The sequence below is a fragment of the Aythya ferina genome, assembly GCF_964211825.1.
Source record: "Aythya ferina genome assembly, chromosome: 2".
In the NCBI taxonomy this organism is placed as follows: Eukaryota; Metazoa; Chordata; class Aves; order Anseriformes; family Anatidae; genus Aythya; species Aythya ferina.
Genome location: NC_140297.1, coordinates 30,525,412 through 30,543,475, shown reverse-complemented (window position 1 = coordinate 30,543,475; position 18,064 = coordinate 30,525,412). Strand labels below are relative to the sequence as shown.

General features: G+C 37.0%; 1 protein-coding gene across 17 annotated transcripts in view; it reads left to right on the top strand.

The window, feature by feature from the left end:
• Positions 1 to 18,064, top strand: part of DGKB (diacylglycerol kinase beta) — a 394,311-nt gene that overhangs the window by 44,098 nt on the left and 332,149 nt on the right. For all 17 annotated transcript variants that reach the window (XM_084510955.1, XM_084510954.1, XM_084510947.1 and 14 more), the window contains exon 2: positions 6,993 to 7,245. In XM_084510955.1, coding sequence (XP_084367081.1) covers positions 7,176 to 7,245 — 70 coding nt within the window. In that variant the 5' untranslated portion in view covers positions 6,993 to 7,175. The remainder of the gene's footprint in view (positions 1 to 6,992; positions 7,246 to 18,064) is intronic.

Sequence of the window (18,064 nt, the reverse complement as noted above, 5' to 3'; positions counted from 1 at the left end):
GGTATGCAAACAACGCTGGGTGCGCCAGGAATCTCTGCTCCACCAAGACGCACACCAGTTACATCAAGCAGCTGATTTTTATGCTCCTAGGCTAATACATATTCATTACTACTTCTAAAAAAAACATTACTACTTTCTAAAAAAAACCTGAAACTATAATTAGTTTCAGGAATCTAAACCCTCCTACTGGAGCATGCGTATCAGTCTCCGCTGGTCCCTCTGGGGGTCTCTCGTGCTGAAGACTCATAGTCTTCCTCCCTCTTGTCCTTCTCCTTTGTCCAGCTTGGCTGTACGTCAGAGACTTGTGCAGTGTCCCCCACAAGCTTTGTCTTTTAGTTGTTCTTCAGCTCTCCCCGTCTCCTTAATCTCCTGGCCAGATATCAGAGACTTTCATAGTGTCCCATGCAATAGTCATAATGGTTAGCAGTTATTCTGAAATCCCCCAGATATCAGAGACTTAAAGGAAAAGCCTACAAATACATTTCCCTTCAAGCTCTCTATTGACACAGATTGCTAAAACATTCCTTTGCAAGATACAAGAACTATATACATTAACCACTCTGTTTTTCTTAGACTTGTGGTTATACAAGGGTACGTAAGACAGAAGGTCACATTCATCATACCGTGCGGCCCTAGCATTGTTCCATACTGACATGAATCAGATGAACGTATTTCACAATTCATACAGTTGATCCAGCAGCAGTTAGAAACAATCATAGTGTTTGTGTATTTGAGAATAATGAAATCAGGATGATGATTAGTAAATGTTTTTGATTGGATTTTTTTTCCTTCCAAAACTCTTCAGGATATACTTTCAACCACCTGAATTTGGAGTATTTTTGTTGTTAAAGACTTTGTTTTCTACAAAGAGTAAAACTAATTGCAACAATATTTTTCACAAATTGGCTATCCATAAATAATGCCAGCATTTTCAAGGAATTAGAGATGCTAGGTTTTTGGTTTGGTTTGGTTTTCTTGTTGTGTTTAATAGTTTCTCTGACAATTGCAGCCTTAGTACGGAGTATATTGTGGTGTTCAATAGTGAGTGTGGTCATTCAGTGCCCAAGAAATACTATGTACTTAGATCTCAACAGCTTAATTAATAAAGCAGAAATAGTGCATCATAATCTTGGTTAAACATTTATATGATATTAATATATATGATCACGAGAGTATATCATAAAATATCATGTATTTTACACATGAAGGTGGAATTTGTCTCTGCAAGTGTTCATTGAAAGAGTACTTTTCCATTGTTTGATAGGCCTACAAATGACACTGAATGTTCAGAGGAAAGATGATTTGGTCCTGTCTGTACAAAGAATATGCCTGCTTTCTCTACCTATTTCAGGGATTGATGGAGAATAGTTTCATAACATGTTATCTGACATGTGCAAATTTTCCTTTGCAAAGTCCATGTCACCCACAGGACCTAGTTAACCATGGTGAAGGTATAGGACCCAACTGAAGGAAATGCCAAGTACATTCTGTATAGAAAGTCCTTGAAAAGCATAATTGCTTCAACCTCCATAGCAATTAAGGTACAAAACATTCTGTGTTGTTTATTCCTGTTGTTCAGGCAAAAATTTGCAAAATTTTTTTTGCAAAATTTTTTTTGCAAAAAATTTTTTGCAAATTTTTTTTTTTTTTGCAAAAAAAATCAGTCGTGTTGTGGAGAACTATAGTTTCCCTGGAAGGAAACTTGTCTCCTTAGGGTTCATGTTCTCCCTCCTCCTCCTCTCCACCCTCTGCTCCCTTCTTTCCTACTAAAAACATAAACAGATTGAAACAAGGTTTTCATGATAGGCTAAATGAATTAGTCATTTAACAGTTCTGTTTCCCACATGGTGGGAGGGATGTTCTGAATCAGTAATTTAAAGGAAAGTGTGGGGGGAAAAAAAAAGACTTGAAGTTCTGACTCTCATATACAATAGAGGATGCTTTTTTAAAATCACCATTTTCTCACTTGCACCCCTTCTTGGCATCAACCTTATCCCGTCCTCACTTTATGGAGTAATTGGAAATTACTGATGAAGTTACATGTGAGATGTGCATCTGTACAATATTCTCAGGAAGTCAAAAATAGCTGGATAATTCCAAAGGCCAGTTTCTTGGTTGTTTCAGGTTTCTCTGTTACAATTAATATAGAAAAGCTCCTTAAGGTATGTGTTAAGAAGAGGTTTGTGCTTTCAGTCACAGTAGTGAGGATGGACCCCAGAAGAAGCATTCCTCCCTTTCAGGAGGGAGTTGAGTTGGTTGAGGAGCTGGACATATTTGTAATTGTAGAATCATCGAGGTTGGAAAAGACATTCATAAAGTCCAGACATCAATATGACCTATTGAGTCCTGCCTCTAAAGCATGTCCCTTAGTGCCACATCCACGTGTCTCACCTCCAGGGATGGGGACTCCACCAATTCCGTGAACAGCCCATTCAAATGCTTGGCTACCCTCTCAATGAAGAAATTTTTCCTAACGTCCAATCAAAACCTCACTTGGCATAACTTGAAGCCATTTCCTAACGTCCTATCACTTGTAAGCTGAGATAAGAGACTTACACCCTCCTTTCAGGTAGTTATACAGAGGGATGAGGTCTCTCCTCAACCTCTTTTCTCTAGGCTAAGCTGCAGTTCCCTCAGTCACTCCTCATTAGTCTTGTTTTCCAGTCCCTTTACTAGCTCTGTTGCTCTTCTCTGCACACGCTCAAGCAATTCAATATCCTAGTACTGAGAGGCCCAAAACTGAACATGGTATTTCAGGTGTAGTTTCACCAGTGCCACATACTAGGGAACAATCACTTCCCTTGTCCTACTGGCCACACTATTTCTGATGGAGGCCAGGATGCCATTGGCCTTCTGGGCCATATGGGCACACTCCTGGCTCATGTTCAGCCAGCTGTCAAGCAGCACCCCCCAGGTCCTTTTCTTCCAAGCAACTTTCCAGCCACTCTTACGTAAGCCTATACCACTGTGTTGGGTTGGTACAACCTAATTGCAGGACCCAGCACTTAGCCTTGTTGAACGTCATGCCTCTTTGCACAGACCACAGTCATCCTCTGGATATGGTGTCTGAAGCTGAACCCAGTATTGTTGATTTGTTTCTTTAGAACTGAGAGTAATAGTTTTTCCCCGTACTTTCTAGAAACTCCATTTCCTTGCAGTAAGGACTTTATGAGCTGTGATGAGATGATGTGAGTGCTGAGTCTAACATATAGTGTATATGCTCTTATCTATTATCTTTTCCTCCATTTTATATTCCTGTCTCTTCTCTGTTCTTCAGGGTGGTTTCTTCAGAGCAGCAGAGAATTTCAAGGGCATGGTGGATTCCTGGAAATCTGAGTTTGTTAGCATTATTGTCTGAATGCTGAGTAATTGGATTTGTAGAGTTTCTAACAAAGTTTTGTTTCCTAATTTGGTTATGTGAAGTGGTGGGAATCTTGACAGAAAAACTGTATAAAACCTAAAATACGTAAAGAAAAACAAGTTTTTGAAAGGGAGACTAGAATTGAAAAAAATATATATATAATAAAAAAATCTTAGTCACAGTAGACAGGTTTTTTTATATATATATTTCTTTATGTGATAAAATGAATGATTCATTAATACAGCCTGATTTCTCTTAATTGTGAGGACTGCTTTGTGTCAGGCTGTGAATTGTATCTAAGCAGATAGTAACGAAATGTGTGCACAAATCCATGTTTCCTGGAATGGGTTAAACTCTTTGAGGATCAGTAGAAGAGATACCTACCTGTCATTCTGTATGTTTTAACTGTATACTATAGTGTGTTCTTTGAAGTAATTTATCTTTTTCTTTTTTTTCCCTTTCTTTTTCTTTCTGTTATGTACTACCCCTGTAACTACTTTCTTCTTTATGCACTTGTGTATAGTTTTCTCACTGCATGACTATCCTCAAGCACTGAGAGAGAGAAAGCACTAAAATAATGTGCAAAAGTAGGCATTTAAATTAAACTGTGCTGAAAAAGATGCTGTAAACCAATCTTGTACAGAAATTAAGATTTTTTTGTAAGATATAGGAGATCTCAATCTTTACAAATGAGACATCATATAATGTAAATGTGCATCAATGGCTCTTAGCCTTGGCATCTATGTAATGTACATGATTGCTTACAGCTATATTGTTGTCTATATATAGAATGTGGAAAAAGACACTATAAAAGGTTTAAGTACAAAAAAAAAAAAAAAAGTCAGATTCAGGGAACTACCTCTCCTTATTTAGGACTCCCCTACTGCAGAACCTAATTGAAAACTGAAAAGGGAAGCCTGTATGAAATTTCTTTTCCTGAGATTTTCTCCATTATGTTTCTGCATATTCCTGCATCATAGGCACTGAGGTGATGTACAGAATCTGGCAGCAGCCCAAAGACCAGTTAGTCATCCTCAGTGACTGTCTACCTCCCCATTACCTTTCCAGGATTAAGCTTGGCAAATTAGTTACACTGGATCCCCCACATCTTCTCTTTTTAAGGTAGGATTTGTATTTAGGGAGTTTTCCAGAATTACAATGTAGCCTTAAATTCTTATTGTCTTCCATGAAAACTTGGTTGGCTTTATGTTTACACATTCCATTTTCTTTCCTGTGGACTGCCATACCAAATTTTCCACTGCTCTCCCATCTCATTCAGGTCTTGGCTTTTCTTGCAGTGCTGTTCACAGGGTGAGCCTGGATGTCAGGTAAAGGAGAAAGGATATCCTGTTTCAGAGTTGATGATTTTGATCTGAAGTTGGAGAAGGGGAAGTCAATGACAAAGTGTTCATTTTCACTGTCCATGTACTGTGGATGTAGCAATCCCTATAGACAGAGTTCAGTTAAAGATATTGCATGTGAATAGACTGATCAGTTTAGAGCCCACAGCAGGTATTACCTTGCCAACCATAGCAATTCTAATGCTAGGCTTCCTATCACAAACACTCATATTCAATAATTGAGATGATCTCTAACTGTACAGCATTCAACAGTGTTAGCTTTTACAGGTAATGAAGCTAATGTAGTTCCTAATTCAAAAAAATAATACTGTATGAAATCACGGTATAAAATTTTGAGTCTATTAAATCAACTATGCAAATATAAAACCATTTTCAGTAAAACCTAATTAGTTGTCACGAATATGAAAAAATATTTGAAGAAATAAAACTGTCTTCAATACAATCTAATCAACTTTTAGAAATGAAACGTCTCTAATTTGATTAAAATGTCTCTATTGACCATCATTATTTTCTCTTGTTTTAAATAAGAGGACTGAGGCTCTCCAGACAGAATGATAGCTTTTTGATTGAATGTCAGTTTCAGCTTTTGTAGTTAGTCCCCTTTTTCTGGCACTAACGGTGATTCACTGATGTTTAAAGGCTGATGAGCCTCGTTCCTGGCCAACATTATCCATATTAATATTGCTTTTTCCATCTCAGTCTCCATGCTCTTATTAGCTTTTGCTGTTTGTTCACTCAGCTCCTAAATTTTACCCTTTCTAACTTATCCTTATGTTTTATTCTAACTTGAGGAAGTGTAGGAATGTCTTCTGGTTCAAATTTTAAAATACAGGGCAGTTGTTGCACACCTATTACTGTATTTGGATGATGCGACTTTCTATTAATACACATATACATTCATCAAGAAGGGCATAAACAATGAAAGTATACTTAGGGACTAAGGTGTCTTCCTGAATTTCTTTGTCCAGGAGTGGTGCTCATATATATGAGACAAGGAGACAAATATATATAATAAATGTTGTCTATAATTGGGTTAATGAGTTGTGTTTATATATATATATATGTAGATAATATTATATGTAGATTATATTATAATAAATTGTATATATATATTCTTCTGTTCCTAGCCACTCTGCTTTTTATTTTTATTTATTCCCCATCTCTTCAAACTGAGACAACGTGCCTTTTCTTCTCCTCTCCCAGCTGCCAACATCTTCCTTCTTAAGCTCTTTCTTTTATTACGTCAGTCTCTTCAGGACTGATTTTTTCCTTTGCTCTGTTTGTAATCTGACCCTTGTAAATAACGCTATTGCTAGGCATATAAAGAGATTCCACTTACAGTCTAAAATTAGTTTTCTAGTCTAAACTTGTCATCTAGGCAACCTCTGCAATCAATAGAGAAAGATAAATACTGCAAGAAGGTAATTCATCACATCTTAAGATTATGTTGAAACTGGAGGGATTAATTGCTGTCTGGGCTGCCTGTCTCTTTCTGCTGATTAAAGAGAGAGCCCTAGCTGACAACCTTAGATGAGATACCTGACTTCCAGATGGATAAAATTAGATGAAAGGTATCCTACCTGTTGTGCAAGGAGTGGTGTTGGTAATGTATTTCGTTCGTAAGGTCTGCTTACAGAGGTAAAAACAATGTAGAACTTGAATGAGATGGTACCCAAAGTTTGATATTTTTGTCTGAACCAATTTGCAACAATGCAAATTATATTTGATTTTTTAATAGTGTCTTCAGCAATGTTGTGACATATTCTTAAAATCAACCCCCTACTATTTTGCTAGAACAGTTAATATTTAAATAGCTCTCGTGAATATCTCACAAAATTGCTAAATACAATTAATTTCATTTTCACATGGGGAGACTGAAGCTTTGGAACATTTTTGACAAGGCCACACTATGCAACAACATAATTGGATACAAACCTTGTTATCTGAGTCTCATTTAAAATTATAGGGGAATAATGTTACCGATAAATAGTATCTGCAGTGGATATTACTGAAAAAACATCCCCACACAAATTATCCAGATACAATTTGATCATAAGCAATGGATAAGATAATAATTCATGATCAATGCTGCACATAAGCAATTGGAAATATGAAAATAAAATTTATTATAAAACTAGTTATAGACATTATAAAACTAATTATATACAAATTTTGAGCAAAACTAGGTATGATAAAATACTTATCAGTTACAGCTATTCTAGTAGTAGAACTGGTATTTAGACTTCTAATGTTTGACCTTATTTTAACAGTGCTGTATCTCACCGCTGGACCAACGAATTGGGAACAGCTCATAGCATCAGAAACTTTATACTAATGCCACCTATCAAGTCTTCAAGCACTGTGAACTGAAACTACAGATCTTTATGGAGCTTGTATCAACTTGGTCAAAAGGAATGCTTTTCTGATATTTAACGAGTACCATTTCTGCCATTATGACGAGCCAGGAGAAGTGGGTTAACCTTAGTCCTGGAGAATTCTCTCAGCTTCAGAAATACGCAGAATGTAAGTACTTTCTAAAATATGTCATTTTGCCTCTACTTAAAAATTAAGGATATTTGTAACTGTAGAATAGAATATTAAACTGGAGTCATTAGATAGTTAACATGTTACAGTATTATTGTATTATTAATATTATTCACTGTTAAATAAGTGGTTAAATTATCATTCACGTCTACGGCTTTTTTTTCATCCAGAAAATCTCTTCTTCAGGGGAAAAGAAAAAGCAAACAAAGAAAACCAGTCAGTGACACAGTAACTTTTTTCTTCTTTACTGAACAGTTATTATTCAGTGCGATACCACTTAGCCTGATTATGACTGTGTATTTGGAGAGTGTATTTCTACAACTTTGCCTTCTTAAATTCATCATTACAATTTGTAGGCAACTAGAGTGAGGTTTAAGAGGAAAGCTTTTTCACTCTTGGAGGAAAGGTGATCCTCCCCCTCTACTCTGCCCTGGTCAGGCCTCACCTGGAGTACTGTGTCCTGTTCTGGGCTCCCCGGTACAAAAAAGACAGGGATCTCCTGGAAAGACTCCAGTGGAGGGCCACAAAGATGATACAGGGCCTGGAGCATCTTCCTTATGAGGAAAGGCTGAGAGACCTGGGTCTGTTCAGCCTGGAGAAGAGAAGACTGAGAGGGGATCTCCTCGGTGTATATAAATATCTGAGGGGTGGGGGACAGAAGGATGTAGCCAACCTCTTCTCAGTGGTTTGTGGGGATAGGACAAGGGGCAATGGCTGCAAGTTAGAGCACAGGAAGTTCCACTCTGACATGCGAAATAACTTCTTCATGGTGAGGGTGATGGAGCATTGGAACAGGCTGCCTAGGGATGTTGTGGAGTCTCCTTCTCTGGAGATATTCAAGGCCTGTCTGGACGCCTACCTGGGCAGCCTGCTCTGAGGAACCTGCTTTGGCAGGGGGGTTGGACCCGATGATCTTTCGAGGTCCCTTCCAACCCCTACAGTTCTGTGATTCTGTGAAACATGGAAATTCCAGTAGAAACAAATCTAGCTGTTCAATATGAAGATGTTTCTAATATTGTAGTAAATTTGAAGTTGGTTATCTCCCATACAAGACCGGGAAATAAAAATCTGCCTAAGCTGAAGATACAGCTCTTTAGTTATTATTAAGGCAAAAATTCCATTAATTTTCCTGAATAAATAACTCAGAATTGCATGCTTATGGGACTAGATACTAAACACGAGAAGTCAGATTTAGGTGGCAGTTTGTAAAGCCTGATAGGAACTGAACTAAAGTTCAAGAATGTTTCAGAAGTTTTCCTGTATCATAAATAAGATCAAGTCTCTTAATTTATGAATGCTGTTGATTTATTACTAAAGGAAACATTTCATTATAAAGTATAAAGCATGTAAAGTAAATGAAGACCACTGATTGCTTTTTTGTGCCTATGACACCACAGCATCTAATTAATTGTTCATCAGTGTAGTAACTTAATAAAAGAATAATAAAATGATTGTTAGATTTAACTTTTTTTCACATTCCAGTGGAATTTACTATTGGGATTCATAATACATTATGATATCAAGTTGAAGTATGAATTTGAAGTATGAAGTATTTATATAATGCAATTTCATTCAACAACAACAACAAATAGGTAGAAATATTTACATGATGCTTTCTGGAACAGGAGTATATGAATCTCACTATTTTCTACTATTGTATTGCTGTAAAGTTTAAAGTATTCTATTTATTAACAAATCATGTTTCTTCCCCATGCCACCATCCTGTCTCAAAGTGTAAGTTTTAGGGATGAAGGAAACTTACTCGACATATTGTTTTAAATATTAGTGATATTACCAAAGAAGGAGCTATTTCATTTCTCCTTTAATAGTTATAAAGTTTAATAATTTAAAGACATTGCTACCTCTTCAGTACTTAATCAGTTAGAATCTCTTCCTTAGGTATCTGGTATGAGCCTGAGAAATGAATGTTCAAACTTTTCTAATACTTCTTTTATTTGTATGTAGCGTACAGAAATATTAAACAAAGGGAGACAAGATGAAAATATAAAGAGCTTAAAAAGAACACATACAAAATTTATATTGATGTTGCATTGGCTTCAGAAAGCATTGTAACAAAAAATTGTATGTTTGATGTTGATATGAAGAAACTTGCTTCTTTTAAAATGCATCATCAAATGGATAGTAAACATAATATAGCAGTTTTAATGAAAATATTTCCTTCTGTAAACATTTGCTTTGTCCTGTGAAAAGGTTTTAAATGTGTTTTTTTGTTTTGTTTTTCTTTCTCCAGTACTAGATGTGTAAGATCTCTAATACAGAGAGATATAACAGTTACAGTGTTGTTATTTTTTATTTATTCGTTTATTTTTCCCTATACATTCTTATAATTTAAACCTTCAGTGCAGCATTTGCCAAAGTATTTGTCATCTTCATTACTCTTCGTTACTGGGCAGGGCTGTTAATATGTTTCTTTTCCTTTCACTTTCCTTTCCTCCTCCAACACTTCTTGCACACATCATAATTCAGAGTCTTTGCTTTGATTGCTGTTGATATCAGAATAATGTGTTTGGTAAAATTGTTTGGATTTGTTTGTGTATATATAAAAGAAAGACATGATGTCCTTAAACTGTGCTCTTTCTCGTTTCCTCTGGTTGTCTGGAACAGAAGGATGTTTGTTGTATGAAAATGTGAGGCCTCTATAACTATTTTTGTAAAAATAGTTAAATTTCAGAGGCAATAAGAAAAAAAATGTTAATAGTATATAATAATATATAATGGTTGATACGTAATTCCAGGGGAATATAAACCAGATATGGGCCATATTTTGAACCTGTGATCTGTCTAATTTAATTTTGCTAAATGACTGAATAACAGTATCTTTAAATGTGTGTTTAAGACTTTAAAACACAATTTTGTTTATTAAAAAATAATTGGATCCAACATTTTCAAATTTGTTATATATCTAACATGCAGAGATATGAAATATTGTGTTAGTAAATGCCTTTACTCACTACTGTATAGTAATTATGTGGAGCTTTATGAAGTTTGAATATATAATTGCTTTGAAATTCCATTGTCCTTGTTGAATGTGACAAAATAGTGAAGTAAAAATCCTAGCAGAATTTGGCTGGCTAGAGTTGCCAGTGAATCTCCTTTCATGATATAATCCCGTAGGTCACAGTGCCTTGGTACACTTCTGTATCAACAATGTCATTTGACCATCGTGCTTCTTTGTGTTTGTACTTCCAGTCATAAAAGATTAAACAAAATTTTGCAGGAATCAATGGCAATTCACATTTTAGTGTGAAGTTTAGTAGTTTCATGATTTATTTAAGTTTAAAAGGAATGAGAAGACTTGATGAAATTCCTGGTTTATGAAATAAGATACCCTGTAGTTCCTGAGGAGCCTTGGAGACTCTTGCTGGAAGGAGCGATGATAACACTGGTAAAGTAACACTGTAGGAAGGTTAAACTTTCTGGAATATGCATGCCAAAAAAAAAAAAAAAAAAAAAGTGTCATGATCCTGCAGCCTTGCCTTATGCTGGAGAGTGGTTTTGTTTGTGTTTTTTTTGAAGGTCTCTGGAATACAGTAGGGAAGGTATAGCAAAGTGACTCATTTTCCACTCTCCTGCTGTTACTTGGGATTTTTATTTGCTCTGCCATTCATTCAGTTTGATATGTAGGCCTTACTTCCTAAATCTTACCTGAATTGTAACGTGATATTCGCTTTAGAAATTTTTAACACATGAACTTTCTTAAATTTACAAAATATAATATTCATATTCCCTATTTAAGTTTGAATCACGCTTAAAGTGAATAATGGAATAAAGACTGTAGTTTCTCAAAAACGTCATGAGACTGAAAGAAAGCAGTACAGGGAATTCACTCAGTAAGACCTCCAAAAAGTGTTTTTTCTGATATCTATATTAGTGCACACATATTTTGGTGTGCAAATCAAAAGTAATAACACGGATTAGTAGACTAAATTAAAAGAAACCATAAAGAGATTCTTAAGCAAACCGCTAGAGAGCATAGACTAACCTGAGCTTGCTGGATGTAATTCAGAATTCACACTTAACAATTCTTTATTGTATTGTAATGCTCAAATACTAAATGTTGGCAGCAGGAGGGTGCTTCACAGCATTTACTATAGCTGATACAAAACAGGTAACAGATACCTTCAATGGGTGAGTCCAAAGAACATGAATGCTCAAGTGCCTTTATTTATTTTATTTTTATAAAGCCTGAGTAAATTTAAGAACACTGACTCCACTCCTGAAAATAAATGAGTATGTGTTCTGCATTTTATGTACCTGTCCACCCAGAAAGTAGTCTTCCTAAAATAGTTTTACCTGTGTTTTGCATATTAGCTTAGCTGTCAGGAGGAAAAACAAACAAAAAAACACCTTCACAGTTTCTTCCTCACACCAAATCCCTTCAGCCTAAGCTGGCTACAAAGTGAGATAGTCCTTTGCTTCTCTGACACCCCCAGCTGCTGCTCTCTACACAAGCACACATCACATTTGTGGTCTAATAGTTGTTTTTATGAAGATGACTGCTGGAGCAATACTTTGCTGGAAGCACATTTATGCATACGACATTTTCTGAGAATAACAAAGGAATAGGCCCATCTGGGTTTTAAAGGAGAAATCAAGTGCCGCTTCTGCAGACCTTCTGACCTGTAACAGAATTTAGAAGGAAACTAAATGTGTTGCTTCCCTTGTGCATCAACTAACTTCAGTCATGTAAAGAATTTTCAAACTATATTGAGATACAGGCTGCACAAATAATAGGCTTAAAGGACTTCTAGAGTTATGTTATATGTGAAAAACTGCAACTGGATTCAGTATGGATCAAGCTGTCCTGGCCTTAAGAGGTCTTTCAGCCTCAACTCCCATTTTGGTTGCCAAAAAAGATATATGGATCTCTTGCTAAAAGCACCTGTTAAACTCCTCACTTGGATCCTAATAGTTGAATAGAGATATTTTTCACTTTCTGACTGAAAGACACTTTGTTCCAGTTCAATATAGTCTAACGATCTTGTGTGTTTCATTATATTCTTGCAAACATAGTTAAATAAACAAGGCCTTCACTTAGCTCTGTGTCCAGATACTCTCCTTGCTATCTCATGAAGAAGTTCCTACCACATCTTGTCTGTCTGTCCTCTTCATCACATATAAAGCTGAGAATCATGTTATCAATATATGTTTTTTACCTAGTAAACAAAAACTCTGAATTTAAAATTCCTTTCTGGAATACATACCAGCTTTTTCCAGTATCCATAAATGTAGTTGAACAGCAAAGAAGAGTATGGGTTCTACAATACTTGTTCTTAATCACAGAATATTTCTCTCCAGTAAATACTTGGAACTTAGTAGTATGTAAATATCTTCCAGTAAGTTAATATCTTTACAAAATACTGTAATTCAATGTAGTTAGAAATAAGTAATATAAATATAATATCTCATTGAAGGATAGTCTTTCCACAGTCCAAAGATTATCTATAATTTCATTTTACAGAATTAATTTTGAGCTCAAGTTGAGTCAACTTTATACTTGCAGTTTAAAACCTTCCTTCATCTGCTCACCAAATAAGAATCTGGGGCTTCAAAAGAATTTTTGGAACAGTTTAAGTATTACTTTAGAATGAAGAAAAGATTATTTCTAGAATTCAAAGAGCATATTAATTAATACTTGCCTCTTTGCAGCTAATTTGCATGTGTGCGGATTTATTTATTTATTTGGGGAGAATAATTATTTCCAATGACAGTTCCTCTGTGTCCTCCTTTCTGGTCAAATTTAAAATTTTATCTTTTTATGAAGAGAGAACAGTAGGAATGTTTTGCATTAGATTTTTGCTTGGCTTTAAAATACCTGTGAAGAGTAAGTGAGAAAAAGAACTGAGATGATGGGGGTGCTCCTTATGCAGTAATAATTGTAATAATAGCCATGTAGTCTATGCCAAATGGAGAGAAATATGTATGCTAAGATAAATTCCTTTTTTCTTTCATTTTTTTCTTCTTTTTTTCTCCTTTAGATTTCATGATCAGGCCTTTCTGTGAGAAAGAAAGTGAAAAGGTGCAGGGTATTTTTGCATGAAAATGTCACTTAAAATGCATAGGGTGCATTAGCTGGGTTAGCTACTAGTAGCTGGGTTAGATACTTAATACAGTGCTTTTGAGGCAGAGGTTGCTTCTTCTAAAATACATGTAATATTTCTAATACCAGCCTGAATTGTAGGGACATTAAAGAGAAGCCATAAAGGTAATCCATTTGCTTACCTGTGATTATTGCCTGTAGAGTAAGGTTGATCAGTTTGGACGGTTTTGTATTGTGTCCTTCTTTTTCTTTTTTTTTTTTTTATTCTTTTTTTTATTTTATTCTTTTTTTTTTTTAATTTTATTTTGTCTTTCTTTTTTTTTTTTTTTTCTTTTTCCTTTTCTTTTTTCTTTTTTCTGTGTCATCAGTAAAAAGGATTTTATTAAATGGGTGTTTATGACTGTTATAGTCCAAATCATATGTTAATAGAAGTTCAGAGGATTCTGCTCCATAAGCAAATGAGAAATTATTGAAGGGACAAGAAACAGTTAAAGCAAGACTGTTTCATGATTCAGATAGGTTTTAAAAGAAAGAAGAAAGGTCTGCCCTTCCCTTAGTAGGGGGAGAGAGGCAAAGGAAAAGGCCTCTGAGCTCTGGCAGCATGTGTACTCTGGGGAAATAGCTTTGTGTTGTCCTTTTGAATTTGTCAACAAAATGTGCCCTGAGGAACAAGCCTGAAAAGACGTTTTGCAAAATATTTGGCAGTGATTTTTTCCCAGGCTGGTGGAGGAGAACTTGGGCAAACTGTCACAGCCTGAAGATAGAAATAGATGCTGGAGTGCTACTGAAATGGCTGTGAGAACAGGAAGAGCATCAGAAGAGCTGCAGCATCTTTTGATGTAACATCAATAGCTACTGAAAGAGCTAGACACTGTAATAATTTTATAGGGGAAAAGGAGGAAGAGCTAGTGAAAAAGATCTCTGAAGAGAAACAGGAAAGCCAACAGAAGTTTTGGTCCAGAATTAAGTTGCCAGAGACTCTTGTTTAGGTTTGATTCTCTGTCCCTCACAGATGGAAAAGATTTTATTTTACAGTGGGTATAAATGATAACCTTTGGGGAACTTTATACATGTGGCAGCTGGCCAGCAGTAGCCCCAAAAGCTATGAGCAATTACCCAGTCCCTCAGAGGAATCCAGGCTTCTAATGCCATATTGCCTTTTACTAATTATAATGAGAGATCGGGCCTCATCAAAGAATACAGATTGCTAAAAGCAACTATTTTTGGCTGTTTGGGAAGGGGAGAGAGAAAATCGCTAGTGAGTACTGAAAAGTTTTAGACTAAGTATTGGATTTTAGGAGTTTCTGCCGCTGTAACAGTGAAGGAAATTAAATTATTGTGAAGTTTTCTGAGAGACTGTCAGATGTCATCATGCACTTCATGGAGAAAGATAGTTAACCTAGTGAGAGATTCCCTCTTTGCAGGCAAGGCTTAGTGATGATGGAATAGTGTGGAGTGGCCAGTTGTTGACAGAGAACTAGGATTCAGATCCCAAGAGTAAGTAACTGGGAACTAAAAATCTGCCTCTGAGAAATCAGTGTCCTACTCAAGGGTTTGGTGGGGCACTTGGTTTAGTTTAGAGAGCTGAGCGTTACTGATATAACACTAGTTTTCTCTTAAGCTCAGTGAATTTAAATTCAGGGTGTAAATTACTTTGTTGTATTAAGTCAGAGAAAACAGAGCAGAAATATCTTATAGATGTAGGTTTGTATTGGGTTTACGTGGCAAGGTTTTGGTAGCTGAGGGCTGCAGGGGTGGCATCTGTGAGAAGAATCCAGAAGCTGGCCCATGTTACATCATAAGGGCCAGTTTCAGGGGTCTCCAAGGGGACCTGCTACTGCCCAGAGCCAAGCCAATAAGCAGGGTTGTTTGCCCCTCTGTGAGAGCAGATTTAAGAAAGGAAAGAAAACAAACAAACAAAAAAAACTGCTGTGCAACTGCAGCTGGGAGAGTGAGGAATGAGAAACAGCCTTGCAGCCCCCAAGGTCAGTGCAGAAGAAGGAGAGCAGGAGGTGTTTCAGGCTGGGAGCAGAAGTTCCCCTGAGGCTTGTGGAGGGGACCCTGGTGGAGCAGGCTGTCCCCCTGCAGCCCATGGGTCTCACATGGAGCAGATCTCCATGCTGCAGCCCGTGGAGGAGCCCCCGGTGGAGCAGGCCCTGGGTCGGAGCTGCAACCTGTGGAGAGGAGCCCACGCAGGAGCGGGGGGCCTGGGGAGATCTACCACCCGTGGGGGATCCGTGCTGGAGCAGTTTTCTCCTGGGGGATGAACCTCATGGTATGGAGCCATGTGGGAGCAGTTCTTGAGCAGCTGCTGCCTGTGGGCAGCCCCTGCAGGCTTAGTTCATGAAGGACAGCATCCCATGGGAGGGACCCCACGTGGAGCAGGGGCAGAGAGTGACCGTGAGGGAGCAGCGGAGATGAAGTGTCAGGGACTGACCACAGCCTCCATCCCCATACCCCTGTGAAAGATAAAGTTTTGTTGTTTTTTTTTGTTATGGTTTCTCATTGCTCTAATGTTATTTATTACCTATTCCTAACAAGCTAATCTCCCTATGCTGAGTTTGTTTTGCCTGCAATGATAATTGGTGAGTGATCTCCCTGTCCTTTTCTTAACCCTTGAGCCCCTTGTATCTTCTCCTTTTCTCCTCCTTCTGAGGAGGGGGAGTGAGAGAGTCATTGTGGTGGAGCTTAGCTGCCCAGCTGGGTAAAACCACCACAAGGTTCTAGTCAGATTTGTTCCTTAAAATAACTGAACAAGCTGAACTCCGTCCAAAGGAAGGTGGATATATATAGTCTATGCTAATGAGGGTACTAGACTTTGACACGTTACACTGAAATCCGGGGTAGACAAGTTATGAAGGTGTGAGTTATTTTTCCACCTATCCAGTCATAGCTGGGATTTTGTCTCTGAAGGTTATTTTGTAGATTAAGTCATTGAGGGCACTGGAACACTGGGCACCAATGTCAGTAGCAGAAGTATTAATGGATCTCTTTCTCTCACGAGGAATTCTGTTAGGTCTTGAAGAGAATATAACGTAAGCGTGATAAGCCAAACATTTCTGAAGGAAAAAGCCAAGAAAGGTACAATAGTATAATATAATTTGGCTCTCTGAAACAGGCTTCCTGATGACCTAAAATGTTTAAAGTTCCATGATCTATTCCTATCTGTGACTGGCAGATGTATTTAAGCCCAGACGGAAATCAGGTGGTTTTGTAGTTTATAGGTTAAACTGTCATACTGACTTCATCCACAACTGTGAGTAAGGAGGAACCTCTTCATGGCAGTCATGTGGGTATATGAATGATAGGTGACATGCAGAACTTGGTTCCTCCTTCCATGTCCATGTTGAAGAAGGTCATCCAATTTTTTTGAAGTGTAATAGTCCATTTAGAGAACAGGACAACACAGAAGAATGCCAACCTCTATATACTTTGACTAAAGAATTTGCCAGATTGTTCAGGAGTTACTTTATTTCATGACAAAGGCAAATGCATTTGAGATCTCTCAGACCCTCTCAGGGTACTAGATACTCTGATTTAAAACAATCTTATAGGAAATGATGGTTTTCCTATAACTTCATTTGAATTTTGTACAGTAATTGCATACAGTCATGTTGAGTGACTTGCTACAGCATTATTTTCATGCCTTAACTAATTTCAGGGATCATCTCCTCTTTGGAGTGCAAGAACCTTTGTGTGTCAGTTGCATAGAGACATACATGTACTTTAAGAGGGCAAAACCAGTAAATTTATATGCATTTGTGGCTATTAGATGGCAGAACTGGAATATACTCTGTTTGTAAGATCCCCCTTTTCCTCTGCAGAGCAGAAATAATTTTTTAATTTCTTTTCCCTCTGCAAAACACAAATATCTGTCTTGTTCAAGAGTTCTGATGTAAAGGGATTATAGCCAGCAAAATGCATGGCTACTGCTGCTGCATGCTGTTGAATGGAGACTGCTAGCAAGAAATCATAAATCACAGAGAATGAGTCCATTCAGTAAAAGCAGACAAGGCTATAGGCCTTTAGAGTAAATTTATAATTCAAATTTGTTTAAAGATGTTGACGAATTGGTCCACAGTAGGATCAGCTCAATGAAGCACCAGCTGGTTTTAGCTTCCATTCCTGTCCTAAAGACTTCTTTCTGATTCCCAAATGATTGAATGACAAGGTCAAAATTAAGATGGCTCAGAAACTTTGAACTTTCACTTAGAGATAATAAAATTTTAAGGAGAAAATGGTCTCAGGTGTGCTAATGCTAGCACACTTTATTTGTCCATTTTAGGAAAGCTAGTGAAAGTGTCAAAGTTGTGTACCTATCTAGTTCCTATATGGAAGAAATGTTAAACGATTGCAGATAAATATCACCAGTCATTAAGGTCTGGTGTTGCAGCATCAGCTTTTACTGCCTTTGAACACATATTCTGATTATTAAAAATTTGACATATGGTCTTAAAGTCGCTGAATGTGTTTTCATACACTATCACATGTATTAACATTGATTGTAACTGTTATTTTTCCTGCATTTCTACATATCTTCCATATTTCTTTATCATTATTGTTTGGTTGTTTCTGTGGTCATTTGCATGAAACCAGAATGAAGCTTTCTTTTCTGAGTTTGTCTGTTCCTTTTGCTTATTCCCTAATACAAAGGTTTGGGGAATAATTCAGTTGGTTGCTGTGGAAATGATCCTGATGTCACAGAGAGAACTATAGTTCACCAAGCTCTGAAGAAAC